The 26,702-nt window shown below is 42.6% G+C and overlaps 1 protein-coding gene across 1 annotated transcript in view; it reads right to left on the bottom strand.

Annotated features, from left to right (window-relative positions):
- LOC148023013 (uncharacterized) overlaps window positions 1-26,702 on the bottom strand; it is a 56,631-nt gene that overhangs the window by 17,301 nt on the left and 12,628 nt on the right. The window contains exons 2-8 of the mRNA XM_087696000.1: window positions 5,221-5,278; window positions 4,497-4,624; window positions 4,308-4,401; window positions 3,856-3,986; window positions 3,612-3,775; window positions 3,389-3,493; window positions 2,661-2,746 (exon numbers count right to left, since the gene is read on the bottom strand). Of these exons, the coding sequence (XP_087552126.1) occupies window positions 2,661-2,746; window positions 3,389-3,493; window positions 3,612-3,775; window positions 3,856-3,986; window positions 4,308-4,401; window positions 4,497-4,624; window positions 5,221-5,278 (766 nt within the window). The remainder of the gene's footprint in view (window positions 1-2,660; window positions 2,747-3,388; window positions 3,494-3,611; window positions 3,776-3,855; window positions 3,987-4,307; window positions 4,402-4,496; window positions 4,625-5,220; window positions 5,279-26,702) is intronic.

Here is a 26,702-nt window from a genome sequence, read left to right as displayed (position 1 = left end):
CTTTACCCTTTGAGTTTGATGGTTACCGTGACTTTCCTTTTTTCCTATGCCTAGCTGCAAATGCTTGATTTTCCATACTTATGTTAGAGTAATTCGCCCATGATTGCTCTTCTTATAATAACAATGACACCAAAGTATCAAATGTGTATGCATCACCGTCTCTTTTTACAAGCAAGCGAAGTGTAGTAGCAAAACTCTGATAAGATTCAGGTAGGCCAGCCAAGACTATAGAAACAAGAGAAGCATCAAGAATTATCTCATCAATATTTGAAAGCTTGGGTTATGCCCTTGACATGCGTGATGTAGGCATCCACCGAATCACCCTCTATCGTGTGCTCCATCTCAAGCTATTTGTGCAAATAGGTTGCATGAGCCTCCTTGCAATGTGATACACTAAAGCAAGCTTATCCCAAGCATCATTGGCTATTATGCACGATCAAATATACAGAATAACATGTCTTTTGCACCAAAGTGCAATCAAAACATGGGCATCTCACCCCATCCCATCTCTAGTGATCAGCAATGGGAGGTGCAACAGGGGCTAGAGCAGAAGATTGCTTAAAACAGTAGATAAAATAGATGAACTTGCATCATTTTGTGCAGTGGGGCCTGTAGGCCTAACCTCTCAACCAAATACATAACCCCAAAGCTGCTTGGCAACCAAAACATGCTTCATCATGCATGCCCATCGAATAATTTGTGCCATCCAATTTATCTGAATCCCCAAACATGTTTAGCAAATCATTTTGTCCCACCATTGCTTGCTGCAAATTGCTGGTATTTGTGACTAGCTGTTGTCCAAAGTATAAATGCACGTTTATCCCACCATTGCTTGCTACGAATTGCTGGTATTTGTAACCAAATATTGTCCAAAGTACAAATGCAACACAAAAATGAAGTTAAGGAAGACTCTAAAACTTACAATTTTATGACTTCAACATCGATGGAGATGCTAAATGTCAAAAAATCAAAGGAAATTTTGTTTCACTATCCTTAAATCATGCAAAATGATGAATTGCGCTATAATGAGATAAATTTGAAAAATTTTCACAAAAGCCTAAAATTTTAATGATAAAGTTGGTCAAATTTTAGCTCAAAAGTGTAAAGCCCCAAATTTTTTATAACACCACGGTGAAATTTCTTGAATTTGATGAAGATATCTATAGAATTAACTGAAATTCCCAAATTGAGAGACAAATTTTGGCTTGTTGGATGCAATTCGTACAAATCCCCCAATTTTATCTCAAATTTGTACTTAGACGGAGATGTTGGTTGAAACAAGGATCTATGCAACTCAAAGATTGATTAATCAACAGCGGATTAATTTGAAATGCAAAGTTTGAATCTATGAGGCTGTGATGAAGCTATGTGACATGGTAGGAACAACGTGCACGGCACAGCATCAAGCAAGGAGAGGCGTAAAGAACGTGTCGCGACTATTAGTAGCAGAAGACTCATGAGCAAGCGAGAAAAGACTCGCCAACAGCAAGCAATATGGCAATCTAAGATTTTTGCTCTATCCTGCTTCTATGTCTCCATAGATACTATCCAAGAGAAAGAGTGGAAGAACGAGGAAGCTTCTCACCTATTCCTTGCTTGCTTAAATCCTTGTTTTTTTTCCATCACTCGAGCCTCCAAAACTAACCTCTATCAGTGGTGCGGCTCTAATACCATGTCACAAATCGTGTGGTGGGGGAACTTGCTTGAGTTGATGCGCCACACACATACCATACACATAGGAGGAAGCTCACTCAAGAACACAAGAAGAGAGATGGAGACCAAAATGTTTTCTTGGTAGTCTCTTTTTTTTATTTTACATATAATACAATATACACAAAGTATAGATAAGAAACAAGCTGAGTGTAGCCAAGCACTTGGCTGAAGAATGCACTTTAGACTTGCCGTTGAGCTGGAACTCAATGGTGACTATGGCGGTCGTGGTGGCTGACGAGCTTAGCAGCAGCAATGGAGAAGGTATGGCTCTAATAGCACAACTAGCTTGGGATTCAGCAACACACACACACACACACACACACACACACACAGTGAACAAGTGAACAGCAAGAGCAAAGAATGTGCCGGAAGGTCACATCCAATATGGAAATGATAATGAAAGTACAATCCAGTTCCTAAGATACTAAGTACCACACCCACTAATGGATGTTCGCAAGGGAAAAAAACCTTCTCTAGCTAGAAGATAAAAAGTGCCCATGGATAAGAAAGCATTCACACCAAAACCACAGAGGAACACGATCGGTGTAACTACTAACAAAGAAGGTACTTAACAACCCCAAACTTTTAACTTTTCCAAAGAACGCATCCGTCCATATCATTGTACAAATGCTGAAAAACACATACTTGTTGTCCAGATTAGATACAGATTTGCTCTTGTTTATTGTACATATTACAAATGATAGCAGAGACGTGTGAGCTGTGATATGTTTCTCAACATCATTATCCACACAAAAAGACAAATTATGTGCTTATGAGTGGAAGGCCTTCTCTCCAGAAATGCATCAAGCTCACCCCAGTCTACATTGACACAAGATGTAGTCATCTAACCATGGCGCCGCAATACAAGTAGTATATAATTTATTCACCCCAGACCACGCAGACACGAGATACAGTCATCTAATCATGGCACAAGATGGTGAACTAACCTCCTGTTAATAACTCGAAAACGACGTACACCATGGGCAATGATGCAAGATTTGCAATCCTTATCAAAAAGATTTACTTTCATATTCTGCAAGAATTTAAATAGAATACCAGTGAACTCAGTGTTAGCATAAAGAAGTATCATAAAACACAAATTGATAGCTTTGAAGCACATTCAAATGCTCATCAAATTGTAGAATGTGTGTATCTGCATGTGTGTATGGTACATTCATATGAAAAATTTCACTCTTATAGATTGATGTGTGCCACCTGTTTAACATCAAGCTCGGAATTTCAATGTTGAAATATGATATAAAGAACTGACACTAAGTGGCAATCCACACAAATCGTTTTATGTGCAAGCAAATTATCCTGAAAAATAAGGCCAGGGTAGAACGCACAGGAATTCTCTCTCTTCCATTGACAATTACCCCATAGGCTCAAGCTCCACTCTAATATCATACTGGATAAAAGGCCTTTGAAATTGATATACAAGGGTCCAGAACAACCACTCTAGATTTCCCTTGAGTCAACTCACATTTGTCTGGAGACTTTGCACACACATATACACAATGTCACATCTTTCTACCCAGTTAACCATAAAATCAACAGACTTATCAGAATGGAGAGAGCAACTATACTCTCAACATGTTATGGCATTATCCCAAACCAAATTCAATATTGTAAAGCACAATGTCAGGTCCCAAGAAAAGATAAAGTGAATACATACCGCAATTGTCCCAATTATATCTTTGCATTCAATAGGATCTGACAAGAACTCTGAGCACAAAGTTGATACACCAAATGGTTTACCTTGTTCCAAACAATCTTTGACCTGGATGCCAAGGCAAAGGTGACCTTTAGCTCTTGATTCCACTTTTATATCATCAAGCATCTGTTACATGTTACTTAACAAGAGATCTGGTTGTAACATGCATAAACTAGAACCATACCATAAGCCTGTCACAGGGATTTTCAATGAATAAGGGTATGAAGAAGCCAGGAAATAAGACTTGATTCACAGAAATAATTGGTAACTTTTCAGGTTCATCTGAATTTAGTGTCTGCTGACGGGCATGAAATGCTGATTGAGGCTGCTTAGAAGGTGGACCCCTGTCTGGAAAACTTGTATTATAATCCCAGTATTAACATAGCAGCCTTGCTTCTAATACAGAGAAGCGTAATACACAAACTTACATGCTTTATGAAGTTTCAAATACAGTTTGTCCAGAACAGATTTGGGACTTGTTTTGTATGCTTTCCGAAATGTGTCCAACCAGTCAATCTTTGCATTTCGTGGAAGAAAAAGGCTTTTACAAACAGCCTCTCTGCATCAAAGAGAAAGAGAAACACATATCAATTGTCCAACAAAACAAAAAACAAAAAACAAAAAAGGAATTTGATACTGTGAAGTCATATGGCATCACTATAGAACATGAGGAATCCACTCAATGTCGGCCAGTGAACAAGCATGAACTGATCCAACAAATTAAACTCTCTGAGAGACACTATCATGATATTCTTTGAAGATCCATTGGTGTCAAACTGAAACTTTGGAAACATCCCTTCAAACAATCTAATTTTATAAAAAAGGGGCCCACTCCTTTCAATACATAAACAACAGGGACGCTTAGCGTTAAGACTATTACTCTAAAAAAACATTCCAGCAGCTCCCAGGCGGCATTCCAAGTGACATTCGCACAAATTCAGAAAAAGCATCCAGGGGTACAGAAACCCCCTGCTCTGTGGACAAGCAAATCATGCCAATCAGAAACAGACCAACTATTATACATTCACATGAGAAAAAGTATTGAACAAACAAGCATGGGTGGCCATACCAGATGATGAGATAGAAATCCCAGCAGCACCAATTGAAAAGAGCTTCGAGCCACAAAATATGTGTGCTTGTTCTCCTCCTGAAACCTCTTGATTCTTACCATCAACTGTTGACAAGGATGCTCCTGCTCTAAACAATCAAGAGTTCAGAAAAATTACCAACATGAGTAGTCCATTAGTCAGATGCTGATATATCAGTAAATCGTAAGGGTGTTCTGTCAATCAGATCCTGATGTAAAAAGTCATGCAAACAACACTTTGAACATGCTCTGCTTAGAAGCCTTTCAAGTTAAAGATAAACATTCCACTAGCTAGTGCATCAGACAAGCATCTCACTTGCATGACCCGATCCAATCCTCATCTTCACCTATGAGATATGTTCCTCATGCTTGCTTGGTAAACAAGCATTACGCTTTTGCATAGAAACAACCTTTATCACTGCAGCAGCAAGCATATAAATGTCTATTTCCAGAAAAGTTAACATGCAGACCTTCATGTCCAAACTCATTTAGTTCATCATAGCATGCTGAAGGACAGTCCATGAGTATCGCACTGTCATTGGCAGGTATCTAGAGAAAGAAAAAACTAAAAATGCCCGTTTGCATCTAATGAAAGGCCAGCAATGCAAATGCCCATGCAAATCAGTATTGGAAAACATTTGCAAATTAGCTTTACTATATTCTAATGGATAATTCATGGTTCTTTGTAGCAATCAAAGCATGAGACCTGCAACTTTCAGGAAACATGTTGCTGAGGCGCTGAGTCAACTCTGAGAGATTATAACCTGGCATAAGAACAAACAAATAAGGTGACAGATAAGCCCAAAACTATTAGATTCTTTAGAATTGACCATGTATGCAGCCTAACTCCACACTAATTCCACAAAGACTATGAGTCAGCAAGACTGACAAAAATAAGTAAGAAATTTAGCTGCAGCATGCCACACATTGTATATCAAAAATCACTTTGTGTTCAACTATAAAAGCAAGAACATACGAGAATTATGTGAGCTGGGTGCCTAAAGACATGATTACAGTAAATGTTAGAATACGTTTAAAGGCTATATATCGCAATCCCGACATGTCATTGTAAGGATGTTTCTACCTTCCAAAAATAGCACTAATCTACTCAACGATTTTCTCTATCAAATGAGAATCCTATTAAAATGACCACCCCATCCAGATCAGAATACAATACAGGCCCTACAAATGAACTTCTACACTACAAACTCACAAGAGAACATGTAATGTAAGGGCTGTGTAAAAAACCAATCTAGTGGCCTATAATGCCAGGACCACATGCAGATCAAGTGGAAGAAGGTGCCTCGCCAAGACCATATGCAGATCAAAGTGAAAGAAGGTGCCTGAATCCAAATAGCAAGAAAGGTACCTCTCCTAATAAGCTCAGAGTCTCCCTGTCTATCTACATTGAAATGGTTGAGTAGTTTCTGTCTAGATCCTAGAGAAAGTCCCTCCTCCTATGCAAACATCTTGCTGCCCAATGGCATGACTAAAATCTTGGTATCCAAATGCACCAAGCTATGATGCTAGCAATCACCTCCCATCTTTGACAATCATAGTCACAAGTGACACAAAGCTGGATAGGGATGGGGAATGGGGGATGGGAAATGGAGAACAGAGAACAAGGAGGAATTGCTGTCACTTGTGACTATAGAGTCACAACAAATGCGACGTGGGGCAGAAAGAAGCTACTAGACCCACAATCCTCAAGTCCAAAAATGCTGTCACTTGTGACTATGATGACAATGATTTGTAGTCCCTATTGTTTGCGAAGAGTCTAGTATAGCACAATGATGCTCAAATGCTGCCCATTGATGAAATCATAGTCGTGAGAAGAAATGGTCGTTTTTGGACTTGAGGATTGTGGGGATGGCAGCTTCTTTCTATGTGGCTATATCTTCACATGTGACGGAAATTCCTACCCTTCCCCCATCCCCATCCTGTTTTGCATCACTTCTGACTATGGATGAAACATGCATGAATCCCCTATATATTCTTTTAACAATATGCAAAAGGGCATTCAAACTTGTAACAGCCCAATGGTTCTCTACTTTGTATCGTTCTAATAAGAAGAAATAATGCAAAATAAATTTGTCACAAAAATTGCTTCAAATATTGGTAACATATGTTGAACAAAATTCGTTCTTATAAAACTCACTAAAACCAAGAGGGTGTGAGTGCCTGAATGAGAGAGAGAGAGAGAGAGAGAGAGAGTGTGTGTGTGTGTGTGTGTGTGTGATTCTTGGGCAGGCCCGTCTTTATTCTTTTCGGCATATTCATCAACACTTTCGGGTGCCTAGAGGACATCATGATATTTGGTCGGCCATACAGGACAAGACTCTTGAGGTACTATTCTTTGCCTATGTTACAGCTATTGTCTCCCTAGCGTGATTGGAAGTTTGTGATTCCTGATGATTTCAAGAAAAAAAAAAAACAAGAGAGAGAGAGAGAGAGAGAGAGAGAGTGTGTGTGTGTGTGTGTGTGTGTGCGTGCACGCACACGCGCACAAAGGATGAAGAAAAAACAATCTGAACAGAATGTTGATAATAAAGGTTGTATAAAGTGGACAGAGGCCATCCATGGGTGTTGGAGAGACCAAACATTAAGGGTGCCAAAGGCAAACACATGGACAGAGGCCATCCATGGGTGTTGGAGAGACCAAACATTAAGGGTGCCAAAGGCAAACACCTATCAATAGGTGAAGAGAAGGAAACTGGTCCAATGATACACACTAGTTGGATGAATCAGCCAAGAACTAGCTTGGTAAACACCTCCATAATGGTGGAAGCTATTGCTAGGCTTATCTAGACATGAAAGGGCAAAAGTGACAATACAAACAGTGCTAGAGCTCCAAATGTCTCCATACAACTCAGATTGGGGCTCATAACCGAGAGATGATGCATACAAAGAACATGAATGAAATTAATGATTGCTAACATCCCCCCTCAAATCCTAAGAGCTATTGAAGGCCCAAACGATGCATGTGATGAATCATGAACCATATATGCCAAGGAAAAGCCTTGGTGAAGATACTGACGACATTGTCCTCTGTAGAACAATACTCGAGCTCCAACTCACCATCCAAGAGATGCTCTCAATGTGCTTCGTGCGGACTTGACAGGATTTTTGGAGCAACCAAATTGCTGCACCAAAGAAGAGTAGGTCACCGTCACTAAGGAAACCTGATCTCTAACAACATCTTCCAAAGCCAAACAATCTATGAAGTTGAGGAACACACAACTTGATACTCCATCCCCATACTAGAAAGAGCAAGAGTAGGCTGCTTCTTGTTGCTCCAAGAGATCGCTCCAAATCCCAAAGAGAAAAGAAAACATGGGGTAGACCTATAGGCTATGATTTGTTAAGCTAAAAAGTGAGCATTTCTTATTAAATCTTAATTAGCTCATTTAAACATCCCCAAAACTCAAACTTTGATGACAAGAGTTTTGTGTCCCATAAGCAAACTTTCCCAGTTTGGTTGGTTCCTACATCTACATCAAGCACAATAGGATTAGGATCATTTGTTTATGCTTCTAGCACTTATTTCTTTTTCAATTTCACATGTTAGCTACCCACAGGTGAGTGCCACTCTACCCCCTCATTCATCATTATCGGAAATACCACCCATTAACATTGTACCTTACACACCTACAATTGAGCACATCTATTTATCTTGGGATGACTGTGCTAGGTATCCCCCTCATTTCTCTTGGGCATGCACCACGCATTCTATCAGCCTCACATAGGCAGGGATACCCATCCTCTACTTATTGTACACCATGACGCACTCCATGGGTCACTCTGACACAGGAAATTCCATCCTCTACCTATAGTGTTTCTATCCACCCTCCGTGGGCTACTCATGCGAGTACCATGCCCATGCCTGTTAATCCACACCTACTAATGGATCAAATATGTGTGAAGGAAACTGCTAGGGTTTGCACTGAGGACACACAGAGTGTACGACCATGACAGAAATACAAAGAGACAGACACAGACACAAAGGGAAAAACTCAAACCCTAAACGCAAAACTCAAAAACTCAAACCCTAAACACAAAACTCAAAACTCAAAACTCAAAACTCAAAACTCAAACACAAACAGAAGAAGGGAGAGAGAGAACACAACTCTGAAGTGAATGAATGCTGTAAATGAATGTAAGAGTGTACAATATGCTGGCACAGCAATGTCAGAGTGTGACATCCACCGAAGACGGATCCCAAGTCTGTGACCACCAATCAGAGTGTAGGAGTGCTGAATAATGAATGGCAGCAGGCTGGTTCACCAAAACGCAACAGTCTGGAGGCTGGAAACTAGTAAACGCAGCAGTGTACAACCGATCAGAGGCTGGAAACTGTGCACAGTCCGCAATAAACAGCAGGTTGAAACAATATCTGAGAGTGTCAAGGCCTGCAATGCTGAAAACGCAAGCTAGCTGACCTGGAGATGATGGACAACAGACTGAACAACAGTCTGGAGCAGTCGCCAGCAGCTGAGAGTTGTCGCCTACAGCAATGGACAGGCTGAAGATAATGTGGCTACAGTCGATGATGGTTGGACAGCAGATGGAGGCAGGCTACAGGCTGCAGGCTGGAAACTGGGCACCAACAGCAGCAGAGGGTGTGTGGGCTGGTGTAACCTGCAAACAAGTATAATCGTTGAATGGGGGCAGCTTGTCTATTTACAGATGTGGAAGGGCGCCCCAAAAATTAGGGTTTCCACTAAACTCTCTCGAACCACTCCCCATTTTAGGATTTCCACTGAACTCTCTCGAACCACTCCCTGTTTTAGGGTTTTACTCTAAAAGAGCATTTCTAGTGTGTTTTGGGGCTGTTTAAAAGGGTAATCAGCAAGTAATGCATATTTGAGCTCAACACTATGCACACATCCCACATGCATATTGGGCACTCTCAAATTAATTCCCAAATGTAATCCATTCCCCTATCCTACCCACCCTATTCCTCACTCGGCATTAACACTCCAATTGCTATGGCCAAGAATGTCTTTACGGATAAAACTCATGCCTATGTAGAACCCTCAACTGGCCCACCCTAACCATATCCATCAATGGAAAGCTCACAATGCTACAATAAATGTCGAGAGAAAGTAGAGGCACTTATTGAGTTTCACTCACAATTTCAATACTTTCCCCTAGCATTTAATCATTGGAGTCATCTTCTTGACCGTTATGTGGCATGAGATTGTACCCAACATATCAATGCCAATTATGAGCTATAGGAATTTTCTATTAAGAAAGGGGATGATCTAAAGGTTACACCCTTCGCTTGTCAAGGACCTTGTATAAGGGCCTTTCCTTGCTAGACACGTATGAGAGGAGTTCTCATGATGCCTTGGCAGTTAGCATTGTTACGCCCACTATCTAGAATGCGGAGCTATCACATAGGGTGATAATACTTGATCAAGCACTTAATTACAACAACTAATAAAAGAGCATAAACTGAAATGCACTTTACCTTAACAATCTTAGACATTGGATACCCTCTTGGCTCCAAAACTAGTGCCCCTTTCGATATTTCTTTAACTTGAATTGCTAATGCATTGAGTGCAAATTGAGATTTCACAATCTCCTTTACTAATCCAAAAGCCCCTTGCTTGGCAAGCAATTTGCACCAATTGCCTCTTGATTTTCACCCACGACTTGCTCTAATGGAACCACCAACTGGCCCAATGCTACCCCAATTCACAATGGATGGACTGCCATTTGAAATCCCTGACAATTCCTTGAATTTCATATGCTGATTTCAGTGTATGATGACCTTGACTGATGACATGGGTCCCAAGGTGACTGCTAAACCCTGATTTTGGTAAAATTTTAGGGTTTACAATAGAATTCTCATTGCTATCCACCAAATTTGGCTGAGATCTGCTCCAAATGGCTGAGAATTACTGAGATTTGTTGGGAGAGTATGAGAGAAGGCTGTAGAGAGAAATTCCAAAATTTCTTCGCGGAGAAGCTTCAACAATGGTTGGGTTGTCGCCTGCCTCTAAGTGTTGTTACCAGAGGCTGATGGTCTCATAAATGTTGTCATTTGCCTCCTTTGGTCTCCAAGTTGCTGTCCTCTACCTCCGATGGTCCTAAATTAAATGCGCCCAGATTGACATTAATTAATTAATTAATGCTAGTCCCTCATGTCATCACAAACACTTAATGGTCAAATAATTATCCTAGGGTCAAAATTGACAACACCTAACAACTAAAGCCTAGCTGGAATAACTTGTCACAACCTTTGCTTTGACATCCACTAACTTCTCGAGGTCCTTGGCCTATAATCATAAAGTAATTACCATGTGCATCACATATGCCTTACAATCTTGCATATTTGATTATTAAATTAATCAAATGATACCAGCAAGATTAAAACGTCTGAAAATTTCCATTGTCACGGAATGCGCTTGTTTGCTAAACTGGCAAATGATAGTCCATATCCCATCATTTCCTATAGGCGTCCTAGAAAGCTCAAAAATAAAATCAATTGCAAGACTTTGCCAAGGCCAATCTAGAGTAGGCAAGGATTGTAACAAACCCAATATGTTTTGCCTATCATGCTTGACCTTCTAACATACGACACATGTCCAGACAAAGTGCTCTACATCATGCCTGAAAGCTAGCCAATAAAAGAAATGCTCCGCCGCCTTAACTGTGACATTAATACCTCTATGTCCTACATACAAAGGAGCATGACTTTCAATGATCACTCTAGTCCTCAATCGCCTTTGACAATCATCCATGCATCATCAAACAGCCATCTCTAAGCATAAAGTGCTCATGCCTCTAGCCATTGCAAAGCTGATCAAAAACATTAGTAAAGTCCAAATTAGCAGCATATTGTTTCTTTATGGCATCCAACTTAGTGCGATAAACAATCCTGGCCGTTGAAATTTGTGGCTTACGTGACAGTGCATCAGCCACAACATTCTCTTTACCATCAATATATACAATCTAAAAATGAAACAGAGAGAGAAAATTTATCTATCTCATAGGCTTCTCTGACAACTTTGTCTACATCAAAAAGTATCTCAATGTATGGTCTATCTACACTGTAAAATCAGCCCCTAACAAGTAATGTTTCCACGTAGATAGTGCACGAATTATAGACAAGAGCTCTCTCTCACAGATCTACAAATTCTTCTTTGTACCATGGAGAAGAGAGCTCTCATAAGCCACAACTCAGTCATTCTGCATTGAAACAGCCTCAGTGCGATTTCCACATGTATCACATTGAACCACAGATGACTTCCTTAGATCAAGCAACACAAATACAAGATCTAAAGTCATCTTTTCTTTTAACTTCTCAAATGCTAAGATTTCCACAACTATCCATATCAATGGCACATTCTTCTTCTGCAAAGCATGCAATGGAAATGCGATTCCAACAAACCCACGTACATACTTTCTATAGCAAGAACATAAACCCAAGAAGCTACTGCAGATCTCATGTGCATTCTTCAAAGGTGGCCATAAGCGTATTGCCTCAACCTTTGCAAGGTCCATACAAATACCATCAGCCGATACAATATGCTCCAAGAAGTGGATAAAAATTTCACTTTTCTCGTCTCTAATGACCAGCCTATGCTTACACAGTTCATTGAACACAATGTCCAAATGCTTTCTATGCTTTGCCGCACTCTTTGAATAGACAATCATGTCATTAAAGAAAGTGCCCATGAATCCTCTATGTGGCCTAAAGATACAATCCATCATTTGACTAAAAGTGGCAAAAGCGTTCGTAAGTCCAAAAGGCATGACAAGAAACTCATATAACCCAAAAGATTCTTGAAAGTTGTCTTAGGCACATCTTCCAGTCTAATGCGTATCTGATGACACCTACTTTTCAAATCTATACAGGTAAATATGGCTGGCCCCTGCAATCTATCCATAATATCATCGATCCGAGGGATCAAAAAAACGATTATTTATCATGATTTTGTTCAAGGCACGATGGTCAATGCACATACGCCATGAACCTTTTTTTTTTGCACCGAAGGCACTAGAGAACAAAAAGGAGATGATCTGGGCTGAATCAACCCTTTCTCTAAGAGCTCGTTCACCTCACTCACAATCTCCTCATGCTGGGATGCACTGACGCTGTAGGGTAGCTTATTAGGTGAACTCCTTCCAAGCATAAGATCTATGTCATGATCTTTAGGCCGTTCAAACGATAGTTGTTCTAGAAGTGACTGAGAGAAGCAATGTAACGAGCGGGGGACACGAGAACATGGCATGGTAACATACCAGTCACACTGATGGTATATAAGGTGTAAGAGGGTATTCTGAGGCATCACAGAATTATCAAGAATCTCTATTTTCACCTTCATAAGCTTTCATGGCTTCTTTTTCTTTTTTCTCCCTTTCCTCTCTTTCTCTCTCTTCTCCCTGTCTTTCTCTCTACTCTTCTTTTTCTCCTGCAGTCGTCCTCTCTCTTTTCTTCCTTAGTTAGGCTAGCTAGGTCTCTTTCATTATAAGTGGTATCAAAGCTTTGTCTTTGATCATTCTCTTTCCCATAGATTTAGGGTTCTTACAGTTTCTCACAATTAGAAAATCTCAATTACATATTTCTCACAAGTACACAGGGAGTACTCAAGCAAGTTGTCAGCCCTCTTGAAGACTATGGCAGCCTTTCTTGGAGCTTTCCTAAGAACCATGGACGCATCTGGAGGCGCGAAGATAAATTTGAAAGATCGTCACTAATTTCCATGTAAGTTTCTTGAGGGTTTTGGGCAAAAAGAGTGTAGCAGAGTTAGAGAAGACCAAAAGCACAGTTACTTTTTCAAGAGAGCCTTCTCTCTCCTTCCTTCAAGCTGCCATGGAACCTTCAGCACTTCATGCCCAACATCTAGAGCACCCATGAGCCTTGTTTGCCCTGCCTGGAGCCTCCTAAGGCCAGCCCGAAATTTACGGAGCATTTTGTGCTGAGTGGTCTACTCTCTTCCTCCTGCTCCAGCTCAGTTCCAGCACTCCCTACTTTATCCTCCAGCTCTTGGCATACTTCTAGGCAAGGCTTGAGCACGGTTGTTGAGATTTCCCACCAGTTCTTCACATATCTCAAACCCTACTGTGGGCAGCAGCCATGAAACCTTCAACCAAGCTCATGGCACACTGAAGCCCCTTCAATTTCTTACCCCTGGGAGCCTTGGAAGCAGCCACAAGCTTCAACAAGTAAAGATATACGACATTGAAGGCCCCCATACAACCACAGGCTGCAAGAAGAAGGGCAACCACAAATTTCTTGAAGAGGGCAACCATTAACTCTTCCCCGAGCTTGAATAAGGTATGTCAATCGATTCTTGCTCTCTCTTTTACATCCAAATGTTGAGCTCAGCCACTTGATGAGAGAGATGGAAGAATTGCATGCCTTCTTGGAGCTTGAGAGTGCCAATTGGATTCCCATCTCCATTCCACACCCTTGAAATGCATGCATGGTTGAATGCTCTTTAAATTTCTTTCCCCATTAATCAAGATTTTACTCTAATCCTTAACCGTACTCTTATCTTGATTCCGACTGATAAGAAAGAAATTTGTAAGAAGGGTAAGGCATGCAATCAATGAGTTACTGATTTGCAAAGGTAACCCCTTTTCCCATCCCATTTTCCTTATTGATCATGCATATCATGAAAGGTCCAATCCTCAATTTGTAAATGCATATCATGCTGGTTGCTTAATAATAAATATCTGCCATGTATATTACGAGTGAGGAAAAGCCCGATGCCAGGCAAGGTGGCAAGACAAAAGAGGGGTGACTCCCCCTTGCCATCAAAGACCCTGAAGGGGTGCACAACCCGGCCTGGGAGGAACTTTGCCCACCTCCCGGTGATCCGGAGCCCAAAATTTCTTACAGGTGCAGATACACTTGAATGAATAGCCCGAGCCCCGATCATTTGCATTCCACAACCTTGTAGATGTATAGGTAATGACATGTATCACTTGGGAATGTATGGTGGATGCATGCAGGATGGGCAGGGTATGCAGTCAAGAAATGGTCTCAACAAGAGAACTATTGATACAAATGATGTATGGCTCTATGTGGCATTGAGAACCACCATTGAGGCCCAGGATGTCTTGAAATAAGCACCTCAGCATTGGGATAATGTATGCTCATTGACGGAGTTCTTACAGGGTTTTGCAAACACCCAGTCCCACATAGTCAGCCCACAAAAGTCAATTACAGCAAAGCCTTCTTATGTGATTGAGCGCGGGCCCCATAGCTTGATTCGAAGAGGGTATCCCCCCCTTTGATCTAAACCAAAAATCTCCCCATTCCGCCCTACGGTTTGGGAGATATGCCCAATTTTGTGCTCAGAGGTACTGTGGGACAGACAACAATCCTACGCAATTAGCCCACAAAAGTCAATTACAACAAAGCCCTGATCATTTACTGTCAAATATATTTTTACATAGCCTCGTAGAGGGAATCGAGCGCTTTAATTTGAATCAAAAAGTTTGGCAATCGGAGCTTCCTAGCTCAAGATATTACCATTTTTGTAACAGGGGATCTAGTGGACTGCACTTAGGATGGCAGGCCACAAGGGTAAACCAAAGGCCCAAGAGGACTTCCAGTGTGAAATAAGGAACTCCCGTGCCTCAATGAATGATCCTAGCTCAGCCCAAGAGGATCGTGAAGACATGTTTGAAGATGGTGCCCCTGAGATGGACCGCTTGTCTATGCTTAACCATACTCTATGCCAACATGAGACCCGTCATGCCGACCGACATCGAGAGTTGGAACAACCCCATAGGGAGATGGAAACCCGCCAAGATCATCATCATTCTGAGATGATGGCCAAGATTGACTTACTCATCGAGCGCATGGGCACCCTCATCCCCGCCATCGCACCCTCCTCGAATCGGCCCAAGGAGCATGTCCCTCCCCATGAGGCCAACCGCCCCCCTCCCTTGGAGACCGGGCGTAACCCACAAGGTTTTGGTGGCACCCATGGCGTTCCCCATAGCACTTATGAGACAGGCGAGCCCTCCACTCGACATGATGAACCCATCCTTCCCTCCCCCATTACGAACCCTTCGAGCCCATCCTTGGGACAGCAGCTCCCTCGTAATGGAAGCTATATGCACACTCATGGGAATGGCCAGCAAGGGCCTAATGCAAATTTTGGGCAGCATGGAATGCAAGGTGTACATGGACACCATGCACATGGCAATGGGCAGCATGCACATGGCAGTTTTCGGCAGCAAGGCCCCAATGCTCAGCCCGGTTCGCATTTAATGCATGGGCAACATGGTCATTTTGGACAGCAAGGTCCTAATGTGCAATTTGGTCCTCATGTAATGCATGGGCAGCATGGCCCACATGGAAATTTTGAACAGCCAGGGTTTGGACAGCAAGGCATGTATGAGCAGCACAACATACATGGGCAGCATGTAGCACATGGCATACATGGACAGCAAGGCCCAAATGAGTTGCGTGACAAGATTGTGTTTGCTATGTTTAATGGGCAGTCCTCATCCCCGGCTGAATTAGAGGAATGGACCTTTAAATTGGAAGCCTATTTTCTCATTTATCCCCGTATTGACGAGGCAAAGATTATTTTTGCCTCCCTTCACCTGGAGGGTTTTGCCCACACATGGTAGAGATTTATTCAAAGAGGAAACCAGCAGTTTCATGATTGGGAAGATTTCAAGATGCATATGGTCCAAGTTTTTGTCTCCCCGGTAGAGAAAGAACGTTTGGCTAAGCAATGGTATCAGTTTAATCAGCCAAATCTCACTGTGAGGGAGTATACCAACCAGTTTATGAACCTATCCATGTATGTTGAGGCCGTCAGTGATGAGGCCAAATTGCATAAATACATTTATGGGCTAGATGCGCATCTTTCAGCTAATGTAATGGCTCAAAAGCTAGCCACTTTATTTGCAACCATAGAATTGGCTGAACGGTATGGTCGGAAATACCGTCGCAATGAGGGCATGCAGCCAATTGCAGGACAGCAAAGATACCCTACTAGGCAACCCCCATATGCTGGTAATTACCGCAGCAACAATGCACGAAATGGCAGCCCCAAAATCCCTATCTACCCCACTTTTAATGCTGAAAGGAAATATGGCAATTTTGGGACAGCACCCCCTTCCAAAAGTGACCCAAAGTATGCTGAAAATAAGACACGGAATGGCTTTAGTTCTAACGGTCAAAAATTCATTCCTCCCGAGGTTGTCAAGGATCGCAAGCTAAGGGCTTGTGCTTTAAATGTGGGGATAAGTACACGACTAATCATGCATCCAAATGCCCCTTTAAGAACGCCATTCTCAAGTTTAATAGCATGTATGTGTTAGAAGATAGTGACAAGTTGGAAGAGGACTCACATGACACCTCTCCCATGATGACACTTGCTGAAAATGCTGAATACTAAGAGGATCTTGACACCGATCAGTTTTATGACTCACCGGATGGGTTCCCTTTTGACCCCGGTGGCTGCCCCATAGATGGCATGCTTGGGAATGACCCTTTGCACCCCACACTTACCACTATATCAGCTTGCTCGATCTCCATGGATGCATGGACCGGCTCTAGGAGCCCGAACACCCTACGGGTATATGATAACATTGATGGCAAGAATGTATACATTCTTATAGACAATGGTAGCACACAATTTTGTGAATAAATCGACTCTTGCCCGTTTGACATGTATTCCTACTGAATTACAACAACCTCTTAAGGTTCAAGTGGCCAATGGAAGTGAGGAAATAAGCTCTCATGTATGCACACAAGTGTCTCTTACGTTGGCCGAAAATTATGCAGCAAAGGTGGACTTAATTACCCTTGATATGGGCCCCGTGGATGTGGTTTTAGGTTGTGATTGGCTGCAATACTTGGGAAAAATCTCTATGGACTTCTCTCAGTTGTATAAGGAGTTTGTAATGCATGGGCAGCTTGTACATTTAGAAGGCATCAAAGAAATTGCAGATTTTCAGCTTATAACTCAAAAACGAATTCAAGAAACGCTCACAAATCTTTGTCTTGCATTTGCATAAGGATATTGATGACCAGCACACCTTAGGGAAGCAAAATGCAGCACTAAAAGCACTTTTGGCAGAATATGAGGACCTATTTCAACCCCCCACCACTCTCCCACCTCAGAGATCCATGGATCACCCAATTGACTTGGAGCCCCATGCCAAGCCCATCAATAAACCCCCATATCGGCTCTCTAAATGTGAGCGAGAGGAAGTAGCTAAGCAAGTCAAGGAGCTCATTGAAATGGGATTCATAGAGCCTAGCTCTTCCCCTTATGCCTCCCCGGTTCCATTGGTTAAGAAGAAGGATGGATCCTTCCGATTGTGCATTGACTACCGTGATCTCAATAAGATCACCGTCAAAAATAGATACCCCATCCCTCGAATCGATGACTTGCTTGATGAGCTCAAGGGAGCACGCTACTTCACCAAGGTTGATTTGCGATCAGGCTACCACCAAATCAGAATGAGAGTGGGTGATGAAGTTAAGACAGCCTTTCGGACTGACCGTGGCTTGTACCATTTCCTTATGCCCTTTGGGCTCACTAATGCCCCTGCCACGTTTCAGAGCCTAATAAACAAAATATTGCAGCCATGGCTTTTCCAGTTTGTGTTGGTATTCTTTGATGATATACTTATTTACAGCAAGTCACTACATGAGCATTTGAAGCATGTCAAACAAATTTTGATATACTAAGAGATCACTGGTTATTTGCCAAGGAAAGCAAGTGTGTCTTCATGCAAACAGAGGTTGAGTACTTGGGACACATTGTTAGTAAGAAAGGTATCCAAGCTGACCCTAAGAAAGTGCAGTGTGTTCGAGATTGGCCCACGCCCACTATCACTACCTCCTTCCGTGGTTTTCTTGGCCTCTCGTCTTTTTATCAGAGATTTATTCGCCATTATGCCACAATTGCAGCACCATTAACTGACAGGCTGAAAAAAGAGACCTTCCTATGGGATGCTTTGGCCGATCGCAGTTTTAAGCAGCTGAAAGCATTGCTCACTTCAACCCCTATCCTCGTATGCCCCGACTTTTCAAAGGATTTTACCATTCAATGTGATGCTAGTGGAAGGGGTATTGGTGCAGTCTTGCTGTAAGAACACAGTGTAATAGCATTTGAGAGCCGGAAATTGGATGATAAAGAGAGAGAGCTACACGTCTATGATCAAGAGATGTTGACAGTCATTCATGCTATCAAAAAGTGGCACCACTACTTGTATGGCAATAAATTTAAAGTGAAAAGTGACCACTGTGTGCTCAAATACTTCTTGACTCAGCCCAACCACACTCCCAAACAACGTAGATGGGTAGCTACCCTGCAAAACTATGACTTTGAGATCACCCACACCCGTGGCAAGGACAATATAGTGGCTGATGCACTCTCTCACATGTGGGCATGCAAGGTCTCATCTATCACTGAACTCCACCATGATTGGATTGAAGAGCTCCAAAAGGCCTACTTGCTTGATACTGAATTCAGCCCTCTTTTTCAGAAATTACAGCAAGGTGTTATGGATGACAACTCTCAATATCAGCTCCACAATGGCCTCATTTGGATCCATGGCCATATCGTAAATCCCCATGCCTCTCCTTTTACCAAAAGGATACTTGAAGAGATGCATTCTTCACCGATTGCTGGCCACTTAGGAGTGTTCAAAACATATGACTGCATTTCAAAAAGCTTTCATTGGAAAGGCCTATGGCGAGATGTTAAAGACTTCGTGTCTAGATGTGTGCCTTGTCAACAAAATAAGGATAGCACTCTTAAACCAGGTGGATTATTGCAGCCCTTGCCTATTCCCGAAGCCAAATGGACCCACATTACCATGGATTTTATCACCGGTTTACCTACAACCAAGAAGGGTTGGAATAGCATCTATGTTGTAGTTGACTGGCTCACTAAAGCAGCCCATTTCATACCTACAAAATCTCAGTTTACAACATCTCAAGTTGCCACTCAGTTTATGGAGTATGTATTTAAGTTGCATGGCTTGCCCCGCGTCATAGTACATGATCGGGACACCAAATTTATGAGTCGGTTTTGGCAGACAGTTTTCAGCTCCATGGGGACCAAATTGGCTCCGTCTACAGCCTATCATCCCCAAACGGATGGGCAGAACGAGCAAGTCAACAAGTGGCTTGAGACTTATTTGCAACATTTTTGTCATAATGTGCAGACTTCTTGGGATGTATGGCTGCATTTGGCTGAATTTTCTTACAACTCCACTCATTCGCGCATTGGAGTCTCCCCCTTCGAAGCATTGTATGGTTATCTGGTGCCCCTCCCCACCGTGATCTTCAATTAAACCTTGGAAAAGAAGAGTTGGACCGCATGCAAGCTTTACTTCAACAATGCAAAGCAAACCTTGCAACAAGTTGGCACACCGCTACTATGGGCCCTACACAATCATTAAGAAGGTTGGGGAATTGGCCTACCGTCTCCAACTCCCTCCCACTACTAAGATCCATAATGTCTTCCATGAGAGCCAATTGAAACCTTTCATTGGCACTCCCAAAGATTATGCAGAGGAGCTACCCCCCATAGATGAGGAGGGCCTTATTCAATATATTCCCGAAGCGGTCATTGGGTAGCGTAAAAAGCAACTCCGTACCCGTTCTATTCATGAATACTTAATCAAATGGCAAGGCCTACCAACAGAGGAAGCTTCTTGGCACCCAGCCTCTATCTTGGATGAGTTTCCACACCTCAAGGAGGCTGTATTGGCTGGAACTTAACCACACTTAACCCCCTGTTTTGGGCTGCAGTCTGGGTCTGGACAGCCAACTGTTTTGCACCAATTTTGGTCCTGACACATTTTCAGCCCCACTTCCCACATGTGGGCTGAAAGTACACCTCAAGGGCTCCGCGACGACACCTCACTTGCCCCAATCGGAGTTTCCTAGAGGAAGTTATGGCTGTTTTTCTCCAGCCATACTGTCTTGGACAGCACACTAGTTACTTCTGGACAGCCATCTGTTCTACAACGGTTTTGGTCCTGGCATATTTTCAGCCCCCCTTCACCCACATGGGCTAAAAGTACACCTCGTGGGCTTCGTAACGACACCTCACTTGTCCCGTTCGGAGTTTTTTACACAAAGTTATGGCTGATTTCCTACAGCAGACCCCTACGGGACAGTATGCTGTCCACCCCATCCAGGGTCTTGTCTATCATGAAATGGTGGATTATAATGCGGGCGAGACCCTCCCATATGGTCTCCCATATCTCACACCCTTGGCGCCCCATTTCTCTTCTCTGTCCCGCCGCCCTTGCTTATTGCCATTGTATCATGCGCAGAGTCGTACTCGGGAGCTCCCACTTTTTCTTTTCCGGTTCATCCCTTGTTTTTTAGGACAAAAACTCTACGAGACGGGATGGTTTATAACAACCGGGGGACACGAAAACATGGCATGGGAACATACCAGTCACACTGACAGTATATAAGGTGTAAGAGGGTATTCTGAGGCATCACGGAATTATCAAGAATCTCTCTTTTCACCTTCACAAGCTTTCATGGCTTCTTCTTCTTCTTTCTCCCTTTCCTCTCTTTCTCTCTCTTCTCCCTGTCTTTCTCTCTCCTCTTTTTTTTCTCCTGCAGTCCTCTCTCTTCTCTTCCTTAGTTAGGCTAGCTAGGTCTCTTTCATTACAAGCAATCAACATACATTTCCAAAAATGAAAGGCAATCCCTCTCTAACTTTGATATGTTACCAACATTTTCATTATCAATCTTATCCTTAGTAAAAATCAAGTACGCTAAAAGATTATTTTTCATTACTTCAAAAATAGCAACAACCGATACAACAGGGACACATTCCCCTTTCAACTTTACATCAAGTGTATAGGTCTTGCCCCTATGCTGAATAAGGATCACCTTTGCATGTGAATCAATCACTGCATGCATACAATGGCACCATGACATACCAAGCAGCACATCACAACCCTCACTGCCCACATATCCTTGAATGTGCAACTAAAGTAGTGGTGTGACAAGCTCTGCATGGCCTTTGCATACCATTCCAACTTCCCCCATGGGTTGCATTTCATCCTCTCTAATGCCTAGACACGTTGCCATGTCTGTAGAGATGAAGTTGGCTCATGCACCATTATCAAAGAATATCAATGCATGCTATTGATTTTGCCCCATGCTATGCATGACTCAGTAGCATCATCATTGGGCCGATCATTAACAACATCAAGCACCAATCCCACTAATATTTTGGGCTTCTTTCCCATAGAATATCCCTAATTTTCTGATTTTCCAGCTTGCTACCTACTGGAACAGTCCTTTGCAATGTGACCCTCTTGTTCACAAATAAAACATTTATTTACTGTCATTAATTCCCTATGTTGTGCCAATGATTTCCAACCCTTTCTTTGTTGTTTTGATCTCTTTTTAGGCTAATTTTTAGATCTTCCCCTTTTCTCAACCTTAGACAATTTTTTATTCAACTTCTCGTAGAGTTTTTGTCCTAAAAAACAAGGGATGAACCGGAATCCTTCCCATGCAACAAAGCACCCGTTGTAGCAACAACCTCTATGAGCTGAGACAAGTTAGATACAGTGGATTTTATGCAAAAATCCATGATTCCTTTGGACAGCCCACATACATACTTTTCCACTTACTCATGAAGGAGTACCGGACGATAAGAAGTAACGCAACAATGCATCCCAAAACTCCTTATTGTATTGCTCTAAATTATTTCATTCCTTCGCATCAAGCTTATTCCAAGCTGTCATGATGTCCACCTCAAAGGTACTTGTCAACCAATTCAATGCAAACATTTGCTTGAATTGTACTCATGTTGACGGTGCTCTTCCTTGCATCAAGAGTATGGACCACCACTACAATGCATTTTCCTTCAAGAAAGTAACTGCCTTCTAAATCTTGAAGGATTCGGTGAAGTTTCTATTAGTAGTCGTGTGTCTTGTGTAGTCATCTCCGTCCTGTAAGCCTCAATTTGAGTCAAACAAGGACATTAGGAGCTCTGACATTGTATTTTGTCTATCATTTTATGTGTTTTAGACACTTTAGATGGAGGGCACATTAGTCATTTCTTTTTTAGCACTTTTGGCTATTTTTTAGGGATTTGACCACATTTAGGGTTTTTCCTGTCTATATATAGGCGGCTTGTCCCCCCACTTTCATTATCCATTATTCATCACTGATCCTTCGTGATCAGCCAACCCTCCTCATTCTCTCATCCCCTTGCTACCGTCAAACATCCACACTAACACGTACAACTATGTATTGGGGTTGATTCTTGCAACCTTGTATCTTTAAACATTGAAGTCGCATTATTCCTTCTCTCTCTTGTGTTCTCTCTTTGTCTCCTCTCTATGTTCACTTTCCTCTTTTTGTTCCGCACTCTCACATGGTATCAAAGCCACCTGTGGGAGCCGGAGAACTTGAAGAGGAGCACTTGTTCACGGTTCCAATCATCATTATTACCAAATTTGGAGGCAGCACATTTGCATTTTGCCACTCACATTGTTGGGCGGCCTTTTAGCAAGCTAGATGTCCATCTGACAGGCTAGGCAGCCACAATTTACCAATGTGCAAACCCATCATATAGCGCACCGATATTTGAGGTACTTCTCCTCCAGAGAGACAAAGGATATCTATGAGGTAGAGCTCATCGGACTACTACAGGATACAAACCCTGACATTCCAGTACAGAAGCTCACCCAGCAGTTTAGTGAGGCTCTACACATAACAGCAAGGGCAGCCTTTCTACACTCCAATCCCACACATAGGGCCTCCACCAGAGTGATACCTCAAAAGAGTTGGTATGATGATGAGTGCCACGAGACCAAAACTTGCCTCCAAAGAGAAGTAGCATTGGGATCCACTACTCAATAGTAGGCACAGTTGATCATTAGATGCCTCGTACGGTGGAAAAAGACAACATTACTATCCCACTTGGAGAGAGGCTTATACCAACTATTCCTGAGGCATGTCTATAGAGAGCCATAGCAGCTTCTCAAAGGGCATTGTCCAACTACACCCATCACATCACTGTGTACATGGGAGCAGGATGCACCTAACCTCTACATAGTAGTAGGCCAGCCTCCTTTCCCCAATCCACCAAAGCCTTGCCCAGAGACCATCACCTTCTTTACAAAGAGCAGAGTTCATGAGGCTATTGACAGACTTAGCAGAGGTAAGGCACATGACCATGATGGATTAATAGCTAAGCACTTGATCCATGCTAGAGACTTGGTGGCAAAGTTCCTAGCTTCAATGTTTAACAGAGCTATGTGAAGGCCTCCTAGAGAATGTGAACATAAACACCATTGTACATATCCTCAAGTCAGGAGATCCCACTCTACCTAGCGGACTATTATGGTTAGACACACACTGGCTAAGTTATATGCTTCCATCCTTGAGCAAGGGCTAAGAAAATGGACCGAGATGTGGGGGCTCAGAGCACAGGGATGGGCTGAAGCCGGGCTGGCTTCAGGAAAGGCTACTCTACATTGGATCACATCCTCACAGTTCACTGAGGAGGCAGGGCTCATGGCTGACGGATCTATTGTTGCTTTGTGGATTTCCACAAAGCCTTTGACACTGTGCCGAGAGACAAATTGATACACTAACTACATGCTATGGGAGTACCTAAAGAGCTTAGTTGGGGGATTTTGGCACTATATGAGAGGGTTGTAGGTAGAGTAGGGACACCCGAGGGCCTTTCAACTCGTGTTCACTCCACCATTGCGGTGAAGCAAGGATGTCCCCTCTCTCCGACGCTATTTGGCCTATAAATTGGTGGGATTGCTAACTACATATCCCAAGGAGGGGATAGAGAAGCTCCATTAGCTAGCACTTCGATACCTCTGCACATGATATTGTATTGATAGCTAACTCCCCACAAGGACTACAAAGACACCTAGATGTACTACTCTCAAGCACTAGATAGTGGGCTCTCAATGAACCTTGGTAAAACCAAGGTGATGGTGTTCAACACTACACCACAATGGGTTAGGAGATTAGCACCTAAACTCACATATGGACAAGAGGAGTTGGAGTATGTGGATTCATATACATTCTTGGGAGTGCTATTTACAAGTCCCACTTTCTCTATAAGTGAGGCAACAAATACTAGAGTGACCTGAGGCTATGCAGCATTAGGTAGCTTGGAGAGGATGTGTTCATAGGTGCAATTTCAAAAACCCCGCACCAAGATGTGGCTCTTTGATAGACTAGTTACGTCCACATTGCTTTTATGGAGTACAAGTATCGAGCTCCAGTCTAGATCACTAGAGCCGATTGGGTCGCACATATGATGGATGAAGGTCAATGGAGAGGCCACTTGTATCCATGATTTCTAGGATGATTAGATGTAAGGCTTCGGTATCACATGAGATCATCAGAGTTGAGCTAGCAACAACTCCAGTTGTAGTGGAGGCCCTCACCCAATCAATCATATATTTACACAACCTGTGGAACCTGTGGGATCTGCCCAAACATAGATATGCATGGCTAGCCCTTGAGTCCTCTCGACAGCTTGCCAAAGAGGATGACACTTCATGTTAGTATGCACAGATGTCAACTTGGTTTGGGCTACATGGCTTTAGCATTGACAAGCTACCCCCTTCCAATACACCCTTGATGCACCATCGCTTATCTTGAGTCGCTCAGAGATTGGCAAGGTTATCAAGATGGATCTATCATCTCACCAAGCTAGATGTCAAGAGGACATGGTTGGCACCAGTGCAGGTGCTAGGGATGAAGATGGCTTTCTACAGACATCATCTTCTCCATACTATACATGATGGATTTATCATTCGCCCGAGATACATGGACACCTACCTCTCACACGGGATCAAATGTGCTATTGGTCAACTATGCACCTCTTCACACCAATTAAAGATTGAGATTGGCAGATACAGATACCAGAAAAAGAGCACCTATGCCAAATGTTACTGAGCTAGAGACACAGAAGCACTATATTTGTCAATGCCCAGTATACTAGGAGATCCAAGGCCGTTTCCACTATCTATTTAGGGACAGATTTGGGCCACTATCTAGTGTCATGGATTTCGTTGACCAGGTCCCTTCCTCTTAGAGATACCATGGCTTTGTGACTCGCTCCTTGGGAATACAGTAGCTCTAGGACGTCGAGGCCCCATCCAAAGGCAACTTATATCTCCACATGAGAGACACCCCAAAGGTTTCAACACGGCCATAGTCTCAATCATCTGCACATACACGGGGGGGGTGTTGATTGATGGAGCCGTCTAGCTTGGCCGATAAAAACATCCCAAACCCCAACACAAGCATCGATGACACTTCCATAGGCAAGTACAGGAGATTATTACCCGAGCTATAGTCACAAGCCCTCTATATTTCCATGAGCTTGTATCATCTAGAGTTCTTCTATTGATCAACTAGAGTTTCGCTTCCTCATAACTTTTAGTTTTCTTGTACGGTTTATTACATTTTCATTTACCATTGTCAAACAATTATTGCATCATGTCAAAAGATGATGTACCAAACGAGACAGTAGGGTTTGCGGAAAGGAACACGAAGTAAACTCGACAAACATGGAGAAGAGAAGAGAATGTTGGGATAAAGGCCCGGTTTAACCTCCGTGTATAGTACACACACATTGTACATGTGAATGCACCTTTACGTGCCCTAAGTATAAATATATTTTATTCTTTGTGTACCAACACATTGTTGGTACACTCTTATCGAATCGTACTTGACTCTGCTGTCTCTCTCTCTTCAACCGACACACACACACTCTTCTCAAACTTCTATCACTCTCAGCTGAGCTCCACAACAGAGAAAAGAGAAGAAACTCTGATGAATGGAATGATGAAGATCTGAATCATGGAGTGAATGTGATACAAGGGAACAAGGGTGCCGTAGCACAAGGAAGATGATGATGACAACCACAAACCACGAACCACAATGTCCTCTTGAAGGGGTGTGAGGGCAGTGGAGAGTCTAGAAAGAAGAGGTGACGGACTGAATGAATCAACCGTGAGGAATGAATGAAAGAGTGGCCTATAAATAGACACACTCAATCTAGGATGGCGCCCCTTTTTGGGGCTGCAAACCCTAAACACAAAAACGCAAAAATGCAAACTACGGTTGAATGGTCCAGGGTTTCTCAACACCCCCTCTCAGGCCCAAAAAGGGGAACAAGAGAAGAGTGAGGTGGAGATGCAATGCTACATGCTGAAGAATGCTCA

Source organism: Lygodium microphyllum, chromosome 16 (assembly GCF_053477565.2).
Source record: "Lygodium microphyllum isolate KBCC chromosome 16, Lygodium_microphyllum_v1.1.10, whole genome shotgun sequence".
In the NCBI taxonomy this organism is placed as follows: domain Eukaryota; kingdom Viridiplantae; phylum Streptophyta; class Polypodiopsida; order Schizaeales; family Lygodiaceae; genus Lygodium; species Lygodium microphyllum.
Note: the sequence above shows the minus strand (reverse complement) of the source record. Positions and strands in the feature narration are given on the sequence as shown.